Source organism: Chaetodon auriga, chromosome 11, assembly GCF_051107435.1.
Source record: "Chaetodon auriga isolate fChaAug3 chromosome 11, fChaAug3.hap1, whole genome shotgun sequence".
In the NCBI taxonomy this organism is placed as follows: domain Eukaryota; kingdom Metazoa; phylum Chordata; class Actinopteri; order Chaetodontiformes; family Chaetodontidae; genus Chaetodon; species Chaetodon auriga.
In genome coordinates this window covers 22,934,564-22,955,971 of record NC_135084.1, presented here as the reverse complement: position 1 = coordinate 22,955,971, position 21,408 = coordinate 22,934,564, and the positions used below count along the sequence as shown (strand labels likewise).

Genomic DNA, 21,408 nt, shown 5'->3' with positions numbered 1-21,408 from the left:
GTTATGTTGAGTGTCCAGGCATTTTATATAAATGAAGAATTTTAGAAACTTTAAGAAAGTGAAAGTACTAATACCACACGGTAAAAATAGGGTAAAAATCCTGCATTCAAAGACTTACTTAAGTAAAAGTATGTAAGTAGCATCAGCAAAATGTACTAACGGTATCAAAAGTAAAAGTACTCATTTTGCTGTAAAATGTTCTGTAATCTGATGTTTCTGGATTCATTATATTGATTCATTAATGTCTTTGCTGTGGATGTTCAAGCTCATTTGAATATACTGTTATATATACTAGTACTAGTCTACAGCAATGCATCATATTCTATAAGATCATCCTGTGTTTATAATGTGGCTGTCCTGTGAGAACCACATATGTCCAAAAAGTCAGAAAAACAGCCTGTTTTCAGATTTGTGATGATGTATTTTCCAGATATCCAAGCAGCTTTTTAAAGAGTTTATTTAGCTGAAGGAGGAGGAGAATTTTCTCAAGCCATGAAGGAAAACCTCAATAAAAGTCAGAATCACCACATTTGGAGATAGGAGGTTTTCACTGGAGATATGACAAATTGTAGTCTGAGAAGTACCTAAAACTGTCAGACAAAAGCAGCTTAGTGGAACTTCTCCTTCTGCTCCTCCTCCTCTCGTCTTCATCTAATCACAACCTGACACACTCACCTTAAAGCCAATCGTCTGTCAAACTTTGAATGTGTCTCTCTGCTGTCATTCAGCGGCATGTCTGACCACCTCGACCGTGGGTGAGTTTTCCCTCTCATGAAGTCGTTCCAGTCTCTCCACAAAAAGTGCAATATTTGCCTCTGAGATGTCGTGTCGAGGGATGAAGTAGCACAAACTGGAAATACTCAAGTAAAGTACAAGTACCTGATCCCCCGCTGCACATAACAAAGCCTTACACGCCTGTTACAGACTTTGGCATGATGCTTGGCTGGAAATTACATGCATTTCTATAGATAATGGTCATCTCCTCTGCTGTGTTGCTACCTAATGTCACGTTCTTTGGAGATTCATTTTGCTTTATTGCCCCTCTACAGAAAACATGCCTATAAAAATGCATGAAAAATATAGAAATATATTAGAACCTGAACAAAAAATAGTCCCTAAAAAAGAAAAAAGGAAAGTCTGTGGAGTGAAGAAACAAAGATTTTAACTTCACTTTGCAGAAACCTGCCAGGGTTTTTCATGTTGCTCTTTATTTGAGGGGTCACCTCCTTTACGTCTTTATCATTTTGTCCTATTTTTCGATTTACTAGTAACTCGGTGGTGAAATCAGAGCGCTGCGTACTGAGGATCATGATCCATTAATACTGCACTGCATTATGTAAGTTTATATCATTTCATAATCTGACGCCTATGAACTCCCCATGGCCTTTCGCATGTCGCCCTCTAGCGGCGTGTTTGTGTAACTACACATTCAAACCGAACTCAAAAAGAAAGTTCAGCTAAATTCGCTGAATTTGTTCAATCTTTCGGAGCAAATTGTGGACAGAATAAATATAAGAAGGGTAAAAATAAATAGAAACCGCAGTGAAACGCTGGGAGTGTTGGCTGCTGTGGACAGGGTGACACACACAGGGTCTTGTCCCTTAAGAAAGTTGTTGGTCGCCGGCTGCCATGTGATCCGTCTGCCGAACGCAGCCAGAATGTCAGCCGTCATTTGCAGCCTGTTGCCCGGTAAGCGACACCCCTCTGCGTCGGTGTCGTCCAACTGAACCGCAACACGTCGACTTTGTTTCTTCCTCGCCTGCTAAATTGAGGCTGAGTCTCCAGCGCAGTTTGCCGGTGAGCGTCAGCGCGGAGCAACATGCGCTCTTTGGCGGGACTGGCTGCCATTGTGGCGGCGGCGAGCGTCTACCTCTACCTGCTGTCCGCTCACCTTCCCCCGGGACCGAAGCACGTCCAGCCGGGCGCCGAGGGGGAGGATGAGGGGGTCCAGGAGTACAAGTAGGTGCAATGGAAAGACCCAGAACAGCTTTAAACCCGAATCCCTGCTTACATATGATCTGATTTATTGATTGATTGATTATGAGTTTCTCTTAAATATGTTATAAAGTAGCTTATTGTTATTTTGCTTTAGGCAGTGTTGACGTGGACAAAATACTTTTATAGTTTCAAACGACTTGGAGAAGTGAATAGATATTTACTGTTTTTTTTTTTTTCACACACACACACACACACACACACACAAAACTGACGGAGCAGCCACAGTATTTATCAATCCTGCCCCATGTGTTAAGCAGTGGTGGAAAGTAACTAAGTACATTTACTCAAATACTGTCCTTAAGTAGAGATTTGAGATACTTGTTCTGTACTTGAGTATTTACATTTTCTTCCGCTTCGTACTTTTACTTTTGATTGTATTGTGGTAGCAAACTTTTCACTCCACTGTGTTTATTGTCCACTGCAGTTATCTAAAGTATATACAGTTCATTAAAGTGACTCTTACACATGAATGCACGTATTATAATAATAATGCAGTGATAGAATATGTAATTTTGGTTTTACTTTTGGTATTTCAGTTTAATTTTCATGCTAATACTTTTACACGTTTGCATTGAATGTAGGACTTTTACTTGTAACTGAGTATTTCTACACTGCAGTATTGCTACTTTTACTTAAGATCTGAGTACTTGTTCCACCGCTGGCAGTGACTCAGTGATCGGTGGCTGTGGGCTTTTTCTCAGCGTCACAGTAACGAGAACATCGAGAGGCTGAGAATCGAAGTCACTGCCATCATTCTGAAACTTCACGAACTCCAGTCCAGCCTCTGCGTGTCCCCCCTTTGATGGGTCCCAGCCTTTCTGGCCTGTGACCCCCAATCATGACTCAGTCTCTTTATGACCTGTCATCACAGGATGTGGACATGAATTGCGATCCAAAGAGTCGTTTCCTTCCTCGGAGTGTTTCCTTTGAAGCATCTGAGACCAGAAGGACGTGAACGAAAAAAGCAAAAATAAGAGAAAAGTCAAAGGTGAAGTGGTAGAGTCATCGTGACCCCTCATATTTACCATGAAACCGGCGGGGGGGGGGGGGATTGGAGACCACTGGACTAGTGACCCATCAGCTGTATTTACCTTCCTCTCTCCCAGTGCATGCTGGGATGGGATCCCTGTGAGGGTGAATACAAATACAGCCAACAGATGAAGGAATTAAAAACCCCTCTAATCAATTTTTTGACTAGTCTCTCACCTCAGCGTCCTATATTTGAATTAAAAAGACTGGCGTTGTCTGTCAGATCTGTGCCACAAATTACAATCATCATCATCATCATCATCATCATCATTATCATGATGTCAGTATGGCACTAAATATGAAATATCGTTTCTATTCACATCTCCTTTCATTCTCTCTCCTCTCGGTACATTTTGGACTGATCACATTACTCCTCAAACTGTGTGTGTGTGTGTGTGTGTGTGTGTGTGTGTGTGTGTGTGTGTGTGTGTGTGTGTGCGTGCGTGTCTTAGTGTGTTCTAGTGCTTTTGTGTATTAGTGTGTGTGTATGGGCGTGTGAGTCTCGTAAGTGGTATGTTGCAATGTGCCAGACAGTCAAGTGTGAGGTTGTCGGGGGATGATAGAATAACGCCGACCAAGACAGTCTGCAGCCAAGAGCGGGACCCATCTGTGTGTGTGTGTGTGTGTGTGTGTGTGTGTGTGTGTGTGTGTGTGTGTGTGTGTGTGTGTGTCTGCACCCATTCACTCGATATTCATCATATTATAATGTTACTTATCGAGTCGTTTAAACGTGACATGAGTGAACCCAGTGGAGCTGCGTTCGTCGGTTTGTCCTGTTGCCTCAGTTTGTGTTTGAAACAGAAGAAAAGAAAACACTGAATTCAAGCGAGGGTCCGTAAATCAGAAGCTGCAGAGGCAATAAAAAGTACATAAAACCTCTTACAGCAGCAACAACAAAGACATGATTGGCTTTTAGCTTTCGCCCTGTCGGTGGGACAGACTTGGTTAGATGACCTCAGTGATGTGATGGAGGAGTCAGTTACCTGTGAGGTGTGACGCACTGGGAGCATTACAGTCCGTCACAGTAACAGCAGGAGCACGGTCAAAGTAATAATACTGCGTTTCTGAATGTTTTTTAGTTAACTGACATCTTTTAAACCCTGGAATGAACTTTTGTTTTCTGGTCTCCTTCTGTGTCTTTCCTAAGCGGCCTGAATTTTGTGACGGCCGTTAGTCGTTGCTGCTGCTTTTAGGGCTGAAAGTTGTCAGAAGATTAATTTCCAACAATCAATTAATCATTTGAGTCATTTATCAGGTTAAAAAGCCAAACATTTTTCAGGTTCCAGGTTCTGAAATGTGAAGATTTGCTGCTTTGCTCAGTTTTATATCACTAAATATCCTCCGCTTTCGGACTGCTGGTTGGACAACACAGACTTTAAAGACGCTGTCTTGGGCTTCAGGAAACTGTTCCTGCCTATATTTCACTATTTTATTATTTTTTAATGTGTCAGTTCATCAAAAAGTAATTATTGTAGCTCTTTCTTTAAGGACTCTCAACATTAAACCTGATGCCACCCGTATGAATACACGTGTATGTATGTGTGTGTCTCATGTGTGTCTCGTGTGTGTGTCTCATGGGGTTATGTGTAAGCCAAATTAAAAGTGCCAACGATGACACATTTCCCTCCTTAAATACTCGCATACATTCATGCAGCTTCACGTATGTGAGCGCTTACACATCATCAACCTGCTGACCAATGACAGAACAGAGTGTTTGTCCAGGGACCAGTAGAAACGAGGAATGCTGAATGTCGGAGCAGGTGGGAGAGGAAGTCGGCATCTTGAGTTTCAAGGGGGGGATTTTGGGGTTTGTGTGTGTGTGTGTGTGTGTGTGTGTGTGTGTGTGTGTGTGTGAGGGGTGTTTTCCTACCCTCTGCTAAAGTCTACAGGCAGTCACACTATTTCTGTCCCTCAATCAAATGTATCCTGTTACCCACCCACTCGCCTTCGAGGGCGCACACACACACACACACACACACATACACAGCTGCCTACTCCCTCCTCGAGATGATCTTTCTTCTTGCTTTTCTCAGAAACGTTACAAATATTAGCAGCCATGTTTTGCTGTGCAGAGATTTTTCACTCTAACAAACAGTTTCTTTTATAATGCAATCGAACGATGCTGCTGCTGCACCAACGCAATGACAGCGAATGGATTTTTGTTGATGGCGCTCCATAAGGAAAATGATAATAGTACTGTTAATAATTATAAATTAAAATCCACAAACAAATGCTAATTTTCCAGAGCCGAAGTTGTTGCAGATGTATGTACCAAGTTTTGTTGTGTCTTTCCATCCAGGCTGAAGTTCCCGTCGGACCTGGATGAGCTGCGGGAGCTCGCAGAGATGCTCAAGTTTTATAAAAAAGAACATCACAGCTACGTTCTGCTGCTGTTCTGCAGCGCGTACCTGTACAAGCAGTCCTTCGCCATACCTGGCTCGTCCTTCCTGGTGAGACACACTGTACATACCATAGACGCAATGACATGATTCTGACAAATGCTGCTCGGCTGACCTCCATCCACTGATCTATCCTCCTTCAGAACATGCTCGCTGGTGCGATATTCGGGCCCTGGGAGGGTCTGCTGTTGGCCTGCCTGCTCACCACTTCAGGCTCCACGTTCTGCTACCTGCTCTCCTCTGCGTTTGGAAAGCAGCACGTGGTTCAGGTCTTTCCGGAAAAGGTGGCCCTGCTGCAGAGGAAGGTAGGCGTCTCCATTCAGTAATGAGATTCTGCAGCTGTGCCAGCTGCTGTCTGAGCCTCAGGGCTCATGTAAGCAAGCTGACATGCTCACAATGACAACGTTAACCTGCTTATGCTAAGAATGTAATGTTTACTATGTTCAGCAGGCTAACAATTGCTAATTAGCACTTAACGCATAGTGCAGCTAAGGTGATGTGAGCAGTTTTGCAGGTGTTTGGACAAATGAAGATCGTCTTCATCCTCCTTATCTTCCTTCCTTCGTCTCCCCTCCTCTTCCTCTCCTCCTCTCCTCCCCTCCCCTCTGTCAGGTGGAGGAGAATCGTAGCAGTTTGTTCTTCTTCCTCCTTTTCCTTCGTTTCTTCCCTATGACTCCTAACTGGTTCCTTAACATCACCTGTCCCGTCCTCAACATCCCTATTTCCATTTTCTTCTTCTCTGTGCTCATAGGTGAGACAACACACACTCTAAAACAAACACACACACACACACACACACACACACACACACACACAGACAGCCACAAACACTAAGCTGCTGTTTTCTCCTCCAGGCTTGATCCCCTACAACTTCATCTGTGTTCGCACGGGCTCCATCCTCTCGGAGATCTCCTCTCTGGATGATATCTTCTCGTGGGGGACGCTGGCCCAGCTCCTGGCCATCGCCCTCATGGCTCTTGTCCCTGGAGCACTGATCAAACAGTACAGCAAAGCTCACCTTAAGGTGGACGACATGGACAGCAATGGACCCTGCCAGACTGAAATCAAGCAGGACCGGAAGAGACGATGATTCATGGGATGGAGGAAGAGTTGTCAGGTTTGGTTTGATTCTCAAGAAGAGTTGAGATGGAAAAAGCTCTCTCAGCTGGTAGGCATGCGACCTTTTGTCCTCTGCAGCCTTGTGATTTCTGTAAGGTCACAGCAGAGGCTCATCATACCTACAGCATGATCTTCTCTGAACGTCTGGAAATGTCTTCAGCTCGTGTTACTCTCGGCTGTAGGCTACAGTTTCCCAAAGATCTCTCAATGCTAAGACAGAAAGCTTAAGTTTCAGGGAAAATCTTCACAGAGAGCTACAGAGCTTAGGTTTCAGATGGGCCCTGAAAATCCTTCAATTTAAAATGAAATAAGCCTTAAAAGTTGCTCTTAAAGGTGCGAGATAGTTCACATCCTTCGGGAAATGCTGAGCTTATGTTGATGTTACGGTAAGGCAGCAGCTTTAAGTGGATAGTTTAGGTTATTTGAAGTGGAGTTGTATGAGATGCTTATCGATAGTCAGTGTTTTATCTACAGTACACGGCGGTCAGCATGGCCTCAGTTTGGAGATGCAGCAGGAGCAGCAGTGTAGGACTCTTAACTTGCCATCATTCAGCCTTTTTTCCAATGAAATATGAACCTTTTAATATGGCTCTCCCTAAAGCCACGGTCCAAACCAGACTCCATTTACAAAAATGGTCATTTTAGCTCACAGAACATGGGAGTTGTTGGCCTCAATCAGATGGTTTGTTTGTGATATTGCGTGCCTTCAGTGCTTTAAAAGAACACAAATGAACCGATTGAGGCAGCAGTAGACTGCTCACTCCTGTGTTCTGTGAGGTTAAATTGCTCTTTTTGTTAAGGGAGTCTGGTAGCTTTGAACAGAGCTTAGATGATAGAACAGCTTTAGTTCCCTTTTGGAAATGGCTGTATGACGGCTGGATAAAGTGGTGGAAATGTTCTAAATATATCATAGCATTGATTGACATGCTGCTGTCATCCCTGTCCAACAGTACATTAGCCTCTGCTGCTCAAATAGCCCAAACTGTCCCGTTAAAATGAACTAAATCACCTTGACTGTCACTTCTTCTCCTTACACATCAGCAACTCGGTGTGCAGCCATTACAGTCCCAGGAATTGCATGAAAAAAAAAAATGTTATTTGGACTTTTGAATGTCTCAAGATTGAGTGTGTCTCTGTCTTTTCCGAAAGCACTTACTCGTGTCTTAATGGAGCTGTGGCTGCATTCACAGATTAGTTTTACGGGTGCAGATCAGGTGTGATCTCCTCATGATGCTGAAAACAAAGTGAAGACAAAAGGCATTTGAACACCGAATTGGATTTAACTCTGAAACAGTCATGAGAACATCACACCTGGTGAATGTGAGGCCTTTAACTTAGAGTGGTGTAACTAATAGACTGTTTGAGTCCTGAAATGTACTATTTATTTTTTAATGAGTGTTTTGCATCGCAGTGAGTGTATAGAGAATAGTCTTAAATTGTAGCTTATCAAAAACATAAGCACAGGAGCAACCGTTTGCTCTGAATTCAGGTCTGCTATCGAATGAAGATCTGGATGGTGGACTGCGTATTTTAGGGGTATTTCATGATTAATAAATCTTTTGTTAAATGTGTATGTAGTATTTTGGATATCAAATCTATTAGGATTTTTACAGCCCGTCTAGCTGCTCCCAACACAAACGGTGGAAACGTTTGTGAATGTCAAACAGACCCAAGTGCCAAATGTGCTGTTTTTATCTGCGGTTCACTTCCTGACAGCTGAACAAAATAAATGGAGGTGTGTCGTCAGCACAGTGCAGAGGCAAAGATAAAGATGTTTTCTCCTTGTTAATGCTGCTTTTAGCTTTAAAGGACTTTGTTTAGGTCTCGGTATGACAGATTTTTGTTCTGCTCTTCTTTGACCAAAAAAAAGATAAAGAAAAAAAAACTACTCCAGTCTGCTCAGGGGAGACAAAATCTTTTTTTAAATCCAACATGTTGAGCATGATGCAGGTTTTTTGTGGAATGTGTAAAAGTGGAATAAAATCTATAAAGTCTGTCGACTGTTGCGTTTACTGGGCTTCAGTTGTGAATAACAGAATCATTAATTATCTGTGTAGTGACAATCTGAAACGAGGGGTTTTGGATGCAAACAGTAGTTTATTTGTGCCTTTCTGTCGGTCACAGTCATTGACCCTGATTGATTTACTGCAACACACTAGAACAAACACATCCACATTACACTGATCCTGCCGACCAACAACAGTTACACCCCCCCTTTAAAATCTCCCTTGTTCTCTCTCAGTGCTTTCCTACACTTACACACACAGATCACACAGAAACTCAAAGACACTTTTATTCATGCACACAAACACACACACACACACCTTCACAATGGCAAAGGCAGGCCCTCGACTCATTAAACAGCTCCGTAAACACAAGGACCTGATGTGAATTGCATGAACTTAAAGGGAAACTTGTGCATTTTTCAATCTGGACCCAATTTTCCATTTTCCACTTCTTGCGTCTAATGGAGCCAATAATCTTTGAAGATCTTCCAGCATTGAGCAGAGAGAGCTGCTGACAGGCTGCAGTGTAATCCCTGCAGATGTTCGCGCACCGTCAATGTACGTCCACTAAAAGTGTTTGTTTTTGCAGCTCACAGGCTCAGATTGTTATTCTGAGTGTCTGAAAACATTATGGAAGGGAGACTACAGGAAAATAAAAGGATTCTCCTGAAGTCTTGCTTGAGTTGACTTGTTGCTTGTTTGGCGAAATCAGCTAAATATTCAGCCATGACATTAAAAGGGTTTCTGGCTTTCATCGATGTCTTCTGGCAACATCGCAACTCCTCGCCAGACTTCAGAACGAGATTTCTCTTTGAGTGACGCTTTGTGAGAAATAACAAAAAGATCGGATCAAACAAAAGGCATGAAATAAAAAAACATTTTTAGTGAACACTGATGGTGCAAACGCGAGCCGGCAGCCAGCTGCAACATTCTACCTCAATACTGGACCAATTTTAAAAAATGGTGGCCCCATCGCAAGGACGCAAGATCACAAAAGATCACGTGGGCCGAGGATCCATCCTGCCAGGCTTGAAGTTTGCAATTGTTATGCAATATCAGCGTCCCGTGAGGATCTACTGGCAGCTATGTGGTTTAGGTGAGATGGCGGCGGGAGAAGCGACTGTTCATTTGGAGACTATGGCGGCACTGAAGGCTTTTCTCCATTGAAAACATGCTTTCATTTTTCTCCTGACTGGCTTTGGCAAGAGGTTCGCTCTCCTATACTAAGTCTGGATCATCTGATTGGTTGAAGCTAGGCCATGATAGACAGATGGTTCATCCAATCACCTGCCAAGTGTTTTTTTTGAAAGTGCCTGTCCTTTTTCCTTCCATGAATGACTTCCCAGATGGTTCTGTGTAACAAACCATCTGGAGCATCAGGTTACCCATTAGTGAGTTGGACAGAAAACACGAGGAAGAGGGTCCAGGTTGAAAAAAAATGTCCCTTTTAAATGTGGTGTCACACAGCAGAAGACATGCAGACAGACATATATGCACATATAGTTTGTGGGAGGTCTGTGATGAAGAAAAGTGATGCAGAAGAAGAAACTTTCATCGGACACAACGCTTCAAGAGAAAGGTCAGGGGTCACTGCTAGCAGTTTTTGACATTTAGCGTGGTCTTTGTGTCACGTGTGCATATATCACCATCCAGACGTCTTCTGCCAACACACTGTAAACTTCATCGTAATACCACAGATCAGCAGCACTTAGCAGGCAAACAGCAGTTGTAGTGTAGTTAATGCTGCCAGTCGCTCACTGGGAGCCAAACAATCTGTAAACAGTTCAGTCGTGGTTAGAAATTACAGCCTCGACTCAGAAACTCAATCCAAGTCAGTTTAGTCTACAATATACAGTCAGTCACCCAGAAAATGTCAAAGTAATGTGAGTTCAGGTCTCGCCTGGGCTGAATTCTTACATTTAATGACATGACCACAGTCAGTCAAACGTCAGCCAAACACGTTTCAAATTGACGGCGGTAACACAATTAAACGAGGCAAAGATGACAGACACCCTCCGCAGCATCACCACAACACAAACATCCGGTGAGTTGCATAATTTCAAAACGTGAAATCCAGTCAGTGCAAAAGGTTCAGTGCTGAGCAGAAGTCCGTGCTGCTCCGAGTCATGCAAGCAGTCAATGTAGACCAGAGTGGTTAAAAGACACAGCGTGCAAAATATCAAATACTGGAAGAACAGGCAGATTCTTCCATCCGAGAGAAAACAAGACGACATAAAACAGAACGAGGAGGCAAGAACGCCGTCGGCTTTCAGTAAGCGGCCCTGCAGCTCATTGGCTCAGAGCAAACTTACAGTACTATCAGTTTACTGGTCTGCTTTATGGTCCTCTCACCACCTGCACGCAAACGCCACATAAATACAGGCTGATGAATGGCACCTTGTCCTTGAAACAAATCTGATTTGTCTTTCACACCCTGAAAATGTGAATTCACTGGCTCGCAGACCTGCAGACGAAAACGAAAACCCGCTTTCCTGTCACGTTATGGAGAGCATCTTTTTCACATCTGAAAGTGGCTAAAATCAAAAAGCCGTGATCAAAGCCAGCTCAGGTCAGAGCGGTGAAAAGATTTTAACAAAAACATCTTTTAAAAAAAAAAAAGGAGTGAAGAAGACTTGTTCCACAGTCAGGAGAGATGAAGTCCCAGCAGGGAGCGCTTGATTCTTCTATCTTAACAAACTCCACGATCCCAACCATCACTTCTTCTGACAGTTGGTTCCTTCATCACAGCTCCAGAAATTTCTTCCCATAGTAGCTGGAGGGAGATATTCTTACATTTGGGTGAAGCCTGAGTGGACAAGCAAGCAGCAACCACCATGAATAAGCTAAGAAACCTGCCAATCAAAGCAAACACTCCTTCATGAGTACCACAAATCTGTCGACCGACACACATTACAGGAGGTGAAATTAGGAGCGGAGGAGTCAGGTTCTGTAGAGAAGTAGCGGGTATGTGCCAGTGACTTCAATGCGATTAGCCTTTCCAGAGCCACCTCCTTAGTGTGTGTTGGAAAAACTGCACCATAAGGCACTTCTGCTTTGGCTCTCGGCCCTGGTGGTTGCCGCTTGGTATCTCCTGTTCTGTCTCATCTTACTCCTGTTCCCATCCTCCTCTGCTATGCACACCTCACCGCCTTTCTCCTCATGTTCCCCTCTCTCCCCCCTATGTGAAGCGGTACAGCAGGGTGGGTTCATCCCTGAAGCTGTGCCGACCCGACAGGTGGTCTAACACTCCTCCCAGCTGAAGTTGAACGGCGTACAGTTGGGCTTCGGCTCGCCTGGTGCAAAGGCCCCGCTCAACCAGCCAGTCCACCAAGTCGCTGCCCCGAAACACGCTTTCTAAATGGGGCTGGGGGTGTTGATGGGGTGGGCTTGAAGGAAGATGCTGGTGTAGGTGGTAGGGATTCGCTTGGTTAGACTGGAGCTCCTCTGGGATATCAGACTCGGACGAATGTGCTTGGTGTTCGTTCTCAGGCTCAAGCCGGGGTGGAGGCGAACACTGGCCGCAGGATTCAGCTGGATCGTGACTTTGGTGAATCTGGTGCAGGTTCTGCTCCTCGTGGGTAAGTTGCTCCTGAGGATGTGGGTGCAGGCGCTGGGGCTGATGGGAGGGGGAGTCTCTCAAAGCCTCCTCCTCTAGGCCTCCTCCTCCGAACCTGTCATTATCAGAGGAAGGATTCACCTGTCGAAGCGCTCACACTCTCCCCTGAGCCACTAGGGGGTGATAGAGGAGAAGTGAAAAAGAAGGAGGGCAGGCAAAGGGAAGCAGGGAGAAATAAAAGCAAATATGAGGGGAAGAAAGGAAAGAAGAAGCATTAATAAATAGGAGAAAGGGGAAATGAATAGTGGAAAGTATTTTGTGTTAGAATAAAAGAAAAGAAAAGCACCCAAGACTCATAAACATCCAGAGTGTTTTAGTAAGTTGAGTTTTGGTAGCAGAACGGCTAAAATTCATATTCATCATCTAAAACTGTAAGATTTCACATTAATTACTGCTAATAAGTAAACAAGAGGAACATAATCTAAATAGCTGAGCTAATTTTGCTCTTTTTTTGTCCTTAAAAATCAAACTATTACAATAACCTGCATGATGCTGAAAAGGTTAAAACACTTGTGAATGAGTATCGTCAGTCACAGCTGATGCTTCTTCTATATTATTCATATCTGCATAACTGTACTGCAAACCATAATGAAACTTAAAAAGGTGGTAATCTTCAGCTTAAACTTGCTTTAAGAAAAAGAAACACTTGGTGGATAGAGATGCTCAGTGATGGCAGCAAAACAGATCAACAGATAGATAACATGCAAAAAGAATGCAGAGAAAAACAGCTGAAAAATCAAAAGGAAAACACGATAATAAGCAGCAGTCATAACGTGGAAATTAACAGGGTCAGTATTCATCTGGCAGGGACGCAGCCAAGCAGCTCAGATCCAAAACCAAACCAAATCAAAGCATGAAACCTCCATTTCCACAAGCTTCACTCAAATGTGTTTCCACTTTAAGAAAAAAAATAATGCAAGCAGAAGATATGGAAGGAATGTGAAACCATTTGATTTGAATCTTTCAGCACACGCTTTCCAAACAGAAGGCGAGACGGATTGTAGGACGCATGCAAATGCAAAAACAAAGCAGAGAAACTACTCATACCTGCGTGTGTGTACTATGTCTTGTACACACTGGTCTTTGTGGTAGCGGACAAACTGGGTACAGGTGAGCCGGACCTCCTCTGGTACGCCTGAGGGACTCAGGTCTTGGCTGTCCCTGCCCTGCCACAGCCCGAGCAGCCTGGCACACACATTGTTCTGATTCTGAGCGTCTCATTTGATTATTTGATGTGCACATCTGATCATCTAGAAGTCTCACCTCTTTTTAAAAGGCAGGATGATGAGGTGTCTATCCAGACCAAAGATGCCAAAGGAGAGGAAACCCTGGAACAAAGAGACAGAGAGTTATGGATTTAAAGTTCAGACGTTCACACGTTTAACACTGACGACAAACACTGGTACCTGTCCATAGTTTGCGATGGCACAGAAGAACTGCAGTTCAAGGTAAAGCCTTCCTGGATCTTTGTTGAACAACCACCACAGACAGCTGGACAGGTTCTGCAGACAGAGACGTTCACCAATCAGACATCAGGACATTTCTCTTTACAGTTTACATCTCAGCTCAGCAGATGACATGCAACCCTCCACCACCTCAGTAAACTGTGGAAAACGCCATCCTTCCATCAGCCTTTCCACACATCTACTATATGCATTTTTTCACTTCCTGCTAATTTGCTAATTACACTCACACATTCACACACACTTAATGAGTGTTTAATGCGCACCGCAAGCAGGCTGACGAAGAGCAGCAGACAGAGCAGAACGTGTCGGACTGTCTGTTTGTCATCAGTGGTTTGAGGCCCAGGTGGTGGCAGATTCAGGGGCTGCTCAGAGGAGGAAGAACCCTGCTGCTGCCCGTCACACAGCGCCCCACTGTGGCCTGGAGGGGAAACGAAACAACGACCACAAGTAACGACCCAGCTCTCACTGTTATGAATGAGCAGAATTACAGATCAACCTCTTTCTGTTTCATTTCTTATATGTAAGAATCACCATAAAACAGAGCAAATGTGCTTTTTATGATGCAAATATTTTGCCACAATTCATACTCAACAGATGGAAAGAAACTGTGTTACCTGTGCTGTTTGTGCGCTCCCTCTGTGTGCTGGCTATCATGTCAGGTAACGTCTGGACAGAAGAGAAGCTGTGGAGGTCTGGAAACACAACAGAAAACGTACAAATATCTGCTGTAGATCATCAGTGAGTGTGGATTTAACTCCTTTCAGCTGACAGCACATTCAGATAACGTGTTTTATTCAGGCAGAAATGTTAGTGGGATTTCAGAGCAGAGTTACCTGAGTTGATGCTGCAGGCAGGTGAATTTACCATCTGTGGAGGTTGTTGTTGTTGTTGCTGTGGATCCTCTAGGCCACCAGGGGCCCTCGGCTCATCATTGATGCCCGTTACAGCAGCTCTGCTCAGGGCCTGGTAGCCTCTCTGCTCCCGGTCTCCCTGGCTGAGACCCATCAGAGATATTGCTCCAAGCAGCAGGCTGACCGCGAGCACCACTGCTGTGCAGATTATCTGGAATAAGAGAGAACAGAACATGAGTAAAACTGTCTGGGCTGCTTCATTTTTAGTTTATTCTGAGATTAATATAAAATTATAACAAAAAAATCCAGATAAAATAAGAAGAAATAGAGAGCCCAAACGGGAAATAAACAGACTTGAGCAGTGAAAAAAAAGGAGTTTTTCTAACCTGAGCTCGACCGTAGAAGAAGGCAGAGTCTATGGTATCAGTCCTCTGTCCTGATATCAGAAGACCTCCAACCATCAGGAAGGGGACCCTGAACGCACACACACAACGCTGTTCATACAGGTTTCATGTTTTTGTTCATATCTGAGATTTGTAATGTTTTATTACTGAAAAATCAAAGATTGTAAAGGTTTTGCAGAGGAGTATTGAGGTGTTTGGGTGTGCTGACCTACCCCCAGCCCAAAATCATGAACACTCCAGGTCGCAGTCTCAGCAGATCATCTCTGCTCGTCAGAGCCAGACAGAGAGGGATTAAACCTGAAAAAACAGAACAAAACTCTCGCGTGTAAATAAAGAGCACCATTAATTTTAGCAGTGAGTCAAATAGAGGTGTTCCTCGCAGCTCACAAATCCACACACCTACCTGTCCAAATGTAGGTGCTGTACAGAGAGCCGTAGAGCAGGGTGAAGGTGAGAATTTTGCCGACCAGATTATCCTCTTTTTTCACCAAGAAGTTCCACAGGATCATACTGACGCACACCAAAAACTAGAGTACAGCAGGTCAAGAACAGGAAAGTGAATACCTCAGTTAACATTTCCTGGATGACTGAGCAGAGACAGAAACTCTAAAATGACCTCCAAATATCACGTTAAGAAAGCATCACTGGTGAAGCTCAACGACACTTCATGCACTCTTTGAAGCTTTAAATGACTTGATTTGTGACCGGACACTGACCTGAGCCAGGAAAAGGTTTAAGGCAAAGAGGTGAGGAAGTCTGTTAAATTTCCTGCTCAGCAACATCACCATTATGGTCCACACCTGAGAGGAGAAACGGGAACATGATCACGAATTATATTCCTGTAATGTGGAAATCACTCCATTATTTATCATCTGTCAGTAACAACTTCCTGTCCATAAGCTCGAACCACTGCTTCCATGTAACCTAAACTTAATGGAAAACCTTTAATCATATTCTCATGTGTTTCTCATCTCGCCATGCTTCTTTTCAACATCCCTTCCTGTCAGACTGATTGATCCACTGAGGGAAAACTGCTGGTCTTGCTCCAGGATATGTCTGCTAACATACTCACCAGTGCTACAAGGCTGACAATGCTAATGTTGAAGCTAACATTTTCCAGTTCTGTCACCAGGGGGGTCGGGTCCATTAGAGGGATCGTTAACAACCAGGCCGACACGTACATGATGGGAGCAGACAGAAACGTGCTGATGACCATCCCTGATGTTACCTGAAGGAAGGACGGAGAGGAAGAAATCTAATAGCACAAGGCAGCTGACAGTAATCTGGATACAAGAGAGCTGCACTTAATCATAACTTGGATCTGATGATACTCATTTGAAAACTGCCTTGAGAGAATCTTAAATATGTCGTCTAAAATGGAAATAACCCTCAGAGGACAGAATTGTTTTTTAAAGTGGGATTACTGCATCGGTGCCACTTACCACCTCCAGCTCCATGTTGTAGTGTCCAGCATAGATGGCCACACTAGGTGCGGTTGGGAAGACTCCATATAGGAAAGCAAAGTTAGACAGACTGGTGTGGTTGGCGCTCGTGCTGTTCACTCCCACATCCAGAATATCCACCATGTCTTTACAGACCAGTGGCATCACCAGGCTGGAGAGAGAGGAGGTAGAAAGGGCCAGAAGATAAATCTACGACCTTTAATTAATCACCAGCTTTTTAAGGAATCCACGTTAATGCACTAATCCACGTTTGCATGTGGACACTTACAGTTTGGCTGTGATCAGGAGGATCAAGGCGACTCCAGTGTCTCTGGTTAGTTTTCTAAGCTGACCAACCTGCAACAGAAACAGGTGATATCCTTCATATTTACACGCAGTTCAAAACTGTTGAAAATAAGTTAAAAATAGATAACTAATATCTAGCTAAAAAAATAATGTACAGTGGAGATAAATCAAGACTGAACAAATCAAACTCGCCATAGTGAGGCCAAGGTAAAACAAGGCCGCCCCTCCAAAGGAGTTAGCGAGGCCATCTATGAACTCTGACAGCACAGCAGGGATCTGCTGGCCCAGGGCGAAGTGGGCGGCGATTCCCACTATCACCATGAACACAACTGGGTTCTTCAACACCTGGAGAGGTGACAGAAAGAGGGTTAGACAGAAGCCCAGAGGATAAGAGCTTCAAGCCTGACTTAAAGTTTGTAAGAAAAATACCTGCAGGACTACAACTCCCAGGATGCTTAGAGTGCTGTGCTGTGAATGGCTGGCCTGCCTCCACTTCTGCACCTCACAAAAGGCGAAGCCGATGGGATTGAGGAGCATGAGGGAGACCGGAGCAACAAGATAGATGTACTGGAGGTACTCTGGGTACGTGCTCCGATACAAAGCATCGACTAGAAACAAAGAGACAGAGAGAAAACGAGAGAGGAATGAGTTCTCTTTGAGTCTTAATGACACTGTTTCTTCACTGATGATCTGCAGGGATATACATCAGTGTGTTGAGTCCGCCTGACCTATAGGGTATCCTAGGGCGAAGTCATTGCTCTGCGTAGCGAAGATGGCGTACAGGCCAGCTTTGCTGTATCTGCTGTCTGGACTGGCCACCATCAGAGTGAGCACACACACCAGCACAAACACCGTCACCTGCACACAGGACGGGAGCATCAACGTCAGGGCGTTTGATTGTTGTTAGGACACCACGCACACAGACGCACAGACACCGACCTTCGCGACCAGGACGCTCCACAGAAACGCCCAGATGACGTCTCCAAAGTCCAACAGCACCATGTTTTTAAAGAGCAGGGCTGGAAGAGCAAACTTAGACACAAAGTTCCCCAAACCTTTCGCCTGGCTCTCTGTGATGATATCGGCCCTGCGGGTAGAAGTGGAAGAAATGGAGATGATCACATGTAAGAAGAATGATCGTCTTTATCTTTATAACACTGACATTTGCTTGAGGGCTGCTGTTCATTTTGCACTCATTTAAAGGGTTGATCAAAGCTTCCATTAGGATTTCCTGGAAAATTGGGGCAAAAACATCACTTCAGGTGTGTCAACTTGCACAGTCCTACCTGCCAGCTATGTAGCCACACAATATGATGCCAAAGCACTCGAGCAGAGCCGGGAAAAGCTTGTCGATGGACATGTGGGGCACCGCGGCGGAGCCCGCCAGGGTATTATGGGATATGTTCTTCCCATGGATCAGCACGTAGCTGTTGGCAGTCTCCATGTTGATGATGGGACAAGGGTCAGGGCGGTCAGGTGATGGTTGAGGAGTATCAGCTCTCTGGAGGAATGCATGGGTGGAAAAAAAACACCATGGAGGACCACGAAGAGGCACGATAGAAATACACAATCTAATGAAACAGAACAGAGAATTAAACTGCAAATCGTACGTCTCCTGGAGGGAACAGAAAAGAAACTACGATTAATTGTTTTAATATAAAAGCTGAAGGAGGAGCTGTTGGCTGAGAAACTGTCTCAGGGTGCCAAGAATCCCTGTTTCCGCCTCTGGGCATGAACATACCGTTAGCTAAATTAGCTCAATCAAGTTACCCTTCTTCATTCAATGACAGGAGACTTCTTCGACCTAACGACGCCGTAGCAAACTAAAACAAACGTTATGTCACGTCGAACAGCCTCAGACGCCAGCTGCTGTCCAATGACACCACCATTGTCACTGTCAGATGACCGTTAGCGCTAGCTAGGTGCATGCTAAAAACATCAGGAATATACAGCGTTAGTCAAACCTGAGGGCGCGGTGAGACGTGCCTTCAACATCTGGTGCTCACGAATTAGCTGAAATGACTTGTTTAGAAATGACGTGCTCACCTTTGTTACTTAGAAGATCATTTCTGCTCAGATATGTACGACATTCATCTGTCCTGCAGCCTGAACAAACCCGTGTTTTTACAGTTCGTGTGAGAGGCTCTTCCCTTGAATCTGACAGCTGCCGAGATTGGCAACGCCCTGAAAAGATGGCTGACGGGCGATTCAGCCAATCGTCGTCGAGATACGATTCGAACTCCGACTTTGATTGGACAAAAGCGTGCGGTCGAGATGCTGCATTCATGTGATAAAAGGAATGATTAACCCGTTGAACGTCAACGCTCATTATGTGTTTTATTGCAGGGGAACAGCTACGGTGTGAATACCCAATGAAATCCAGTAAAACTAAAGTGCTTAACCGTGATTTTGTCATTCATCTCCTGTAGTTGGCAGCTGCAGCTGAGAGCCATCAACTAAACCTGAATACATTTTAGTAAAGGTTTTGGTAGGCCCTCATCAATACCCATCACCCACCCCGACATCAAACAACCATTCACACTCCCTGCACCACTCTCATCTCTCCACACTGACCCCCCACCAACATTCAGGATCTGTGAAGAAGACGTGTGTCGCCTCTTCAAGGGACAGAAGATCAGGAAGGCGTCAGGCCCAGATGGCGTGTCCGCCCTGCTGTCTGACCAGCTGACACCCATCTTCACACAGATTTTCAACAAATCACTGGAGCTGTGTGAAATTCCATCATGCTTCAGACACCCAGGGACATATGTGGACTACAGCTCAAAGTTCAACACATAATCTCTAAAATCCTCCACCCATAACTCACCCAGCTCCCTATGCCAGCCTCCACCTGTCAGTGGATAACAAACTTCCTGACAGACAGGAAGCAGAAGGTGAGGCTGGGGAAATTCACATCCAGCGCCCGAACCATTAGCACTGGAGCCGTCCAGGGATGCATGCTCTGCCCCCAGCTCCTCTCCCACCCCTGTTAAACCCCTGAAGTTTGCAGGTTATACAAAGGTGATCGGCCTCATATTGAGACAGTGACGAGTTTGCATCCAGGCAGGAGGTCAAACAGCTGGTCCTGTGGTGCAGTCAGAACAACCTGGAGCCAAACACGCTCAGAACTGTGAAGATGACTGCAATTCAGGAGGAAGTCCCTCAACACTGCCCCCCATCACCATCCTCAACAACGCTGTGTCTGCTACAGAAACCTTAAGGGATCTATCATCTGCCAGGACCTACGGTGGACTTCAAACAGAGCTTCATCAAGAAGGTGGAGCAGAGGAAGTACTTCCTTTCATCCTCGTTGAGCTGTATGTCTTTTTTTTTTTCTATGAAAGTACATTGAGTGTAATATTTAAACCACATGTATGTGCACACATCTTTGGGCAATGAAGGCGATTTTGATTGTGATTAGATGAACAAAAAAGGGTTGTAATGTTCTCACAATCTGCCTATAATAAAGTCCTCTTGACATTTACAGCATCACACATATGAGAAGCAACTTTCTCTACTCAAGAAGAGCATGAGCTTCTATTGCTGTCAGTGTTCAGAAGTTGCAACTTCCAAATCATTTACTAATCATCATTAAGATGTGAGGAAGCTACGCTGTGAGCAGGATTTGAACCTGCGCGGGGAAACCCCATTGGATTTCGAGTCCAACGCCTTAACCACTCGGCCATCACAGCTCACTCTCTCCTTCCAACAATCACATAAAATCCGAGACCTTTGTGTCTGAATTTTGCCTCTTGACATGCAAACATTGGTCAGTCTAGCTTTCTGGAAACACCCATCCCTTTCTGAGCCATGCTGTAGATAACCAACCTTCAGCTTTAGGTCTGCAGGGAAAGTCTGACTTCAAGCTACTTTTGCCTTTTATTCCTGAGGGCAACTGCTCCTGTGGTGTTTTTTTTTCCACACAGATCAGGAGATCCCATTAAAAGGAATAATTTCATGTCACTTTAAATCACTCATTTGTTTTATCGTTTGCCCCTGTCATAAGTCATATGTTGAAAAGATGAGTTGAGCACTGAAAACTTGAAATGCTCAACATAGAAGAACTATCAGATGCAAAAACATGAATCAGACGCTTTTTGTCATTTATGTTTGAAGTTAAGTGATTGGCTGTAGCTCCTGTCACTGTATTGTTCTTAAAAAGACCGTTTGAGGCCTCTCGATGATGACTTTCACTCGAATGGTGGAACACGATTATCTAACCACCATCAGATGTGTTACTAGGGTGAGCCATGTTCGACATACCAGTTAAACAGGGCTCGGTGTCTGTAACTATGACTGTGGATCCTGAAGAAGACCCGAGGGCTGGAACATCATCTGAATAAAAGAAATGCATAAGGAGCCAGAGAGTGCAACGCTTCCTTTCTGCTGTCAAACCATCACACCCTGACAGATGAAAGAATGAACATTTCTAATTGCTGTTAACTTGACACCAGTGTCTTAAAAAAACCCACAGTGAAGGTCTGGAGTTTTTAGAAGAGTCACATGTGAATACTGACACGGTAATCCTCCCTGCAGTCCATGATTTGCAATTTTTAACCTCAACTTAATGAACTGAACGAATGAAATGAAATGGAATATTTAAATATCAGTGAGCTGCAGCTCCACCAAACACACTGTATCTAATTTAATTGGTCCACAAGCCAACACTGATATTTGGATTTTCTTTAGTTTGTGGTTTAGCAATGCGAGAAATACACTGCAAATCTTAGTGCAGGCTACTGAAGACCTGCAGTAGCTGTTAAAGGACGGCT

At 44.4% G+C, this 21,408-nt stretch overlaps 2 protein-coding genes and 1 non-coding gene across 4 annotated transcripts; 1 reads left to right on the top strand and 2 right to left on the bottom strand.

The window, feature by feature from the left end:
* The first annotated feature begins 1,819 nt into the window (after positions 1–1,819).
* On the top strand, positions 1,820–8,286 carry LOC143328280 (transmembrane protein 41A-B-like). The gene is made up of 5 exons (XM_076743348.1): positions 1,820–1,959; positions 5,327–5,477; positions 5,570–5,731; positions 6,039–6,177; positions 6,281–8,286. The coding sequence occupies exons 1-5, from the start codon at positions 1,820–1,822 to the stop codon at positions 6,514–6,516; spliced, it is 828 nt and encodes a 275-aa protein (XP_076599463.1). The 3' UTR covers positions 6,517–8,286.
* A 230-nt stretch (positions 8,287–8,516) lies between these two features.
* Positions 8,517–18,811, bottom strand: gpr155b (G protein-coupled receptor 155b). Of its 2 annotated transcripts, none has more exons than XM_076743347.1 (20): positions 18,683–18,811; positions 17,923–18,137; positions 17,576–17,723; positions 17,365–17,494; positions 17,066–17,244; positions 16,829–16,981; positions 16,620–16,687; positions 16,331–16,502; positions 15,961–16,116; positions 15,605–15,688; positions 15,292–15,415; positions 15,101–15,185; positions 14,871–14,958; positions 14,467–14,695; positions 14,248–14,325; positions 13,897–14,051; positions 13,574–13,669; positions 13,431–13,495; positions 13,215–13,352; positions 8,517–12,280 (listed from the first exon to the last, which is right to left on the bottom strand). In XM_076743347.1, exons 2-20 carry the CDS (start codon positions 18,078–18,080, stop codon positions 12,232–12,234), a joined length of 2,355 nt encoding a protein of 784 aa, XP_076599462.1. In that variant the 5' UTR covers positions 18,081–18,137; positions 18,683–18,811; the 3' UTR covers positions 8,517–12,231. The 2 variants fall into 2 exon arrangements, with proteins under 2 accessions (XP_076599462.1, XP_076599461.1); XM_076743346.1 differs by having other exon boundaries at positions 8,517–12,222; positions 18,683–18,805.
* A 1,435-nt stretch (positions 18,812–20,246) lies between these two features.
* trnas-cga (transfer RNA serine (anticodon CGA)) lies at positions 20,247–20,328 on the bottom strand. Its single transcript has one exon. It is a non-coding gene; the product is annotated as a tRNA-Ser (tRNA).
* Between the last annotated feature and the right edge of the window lie 1,080 nt (positions 20,329–21,408).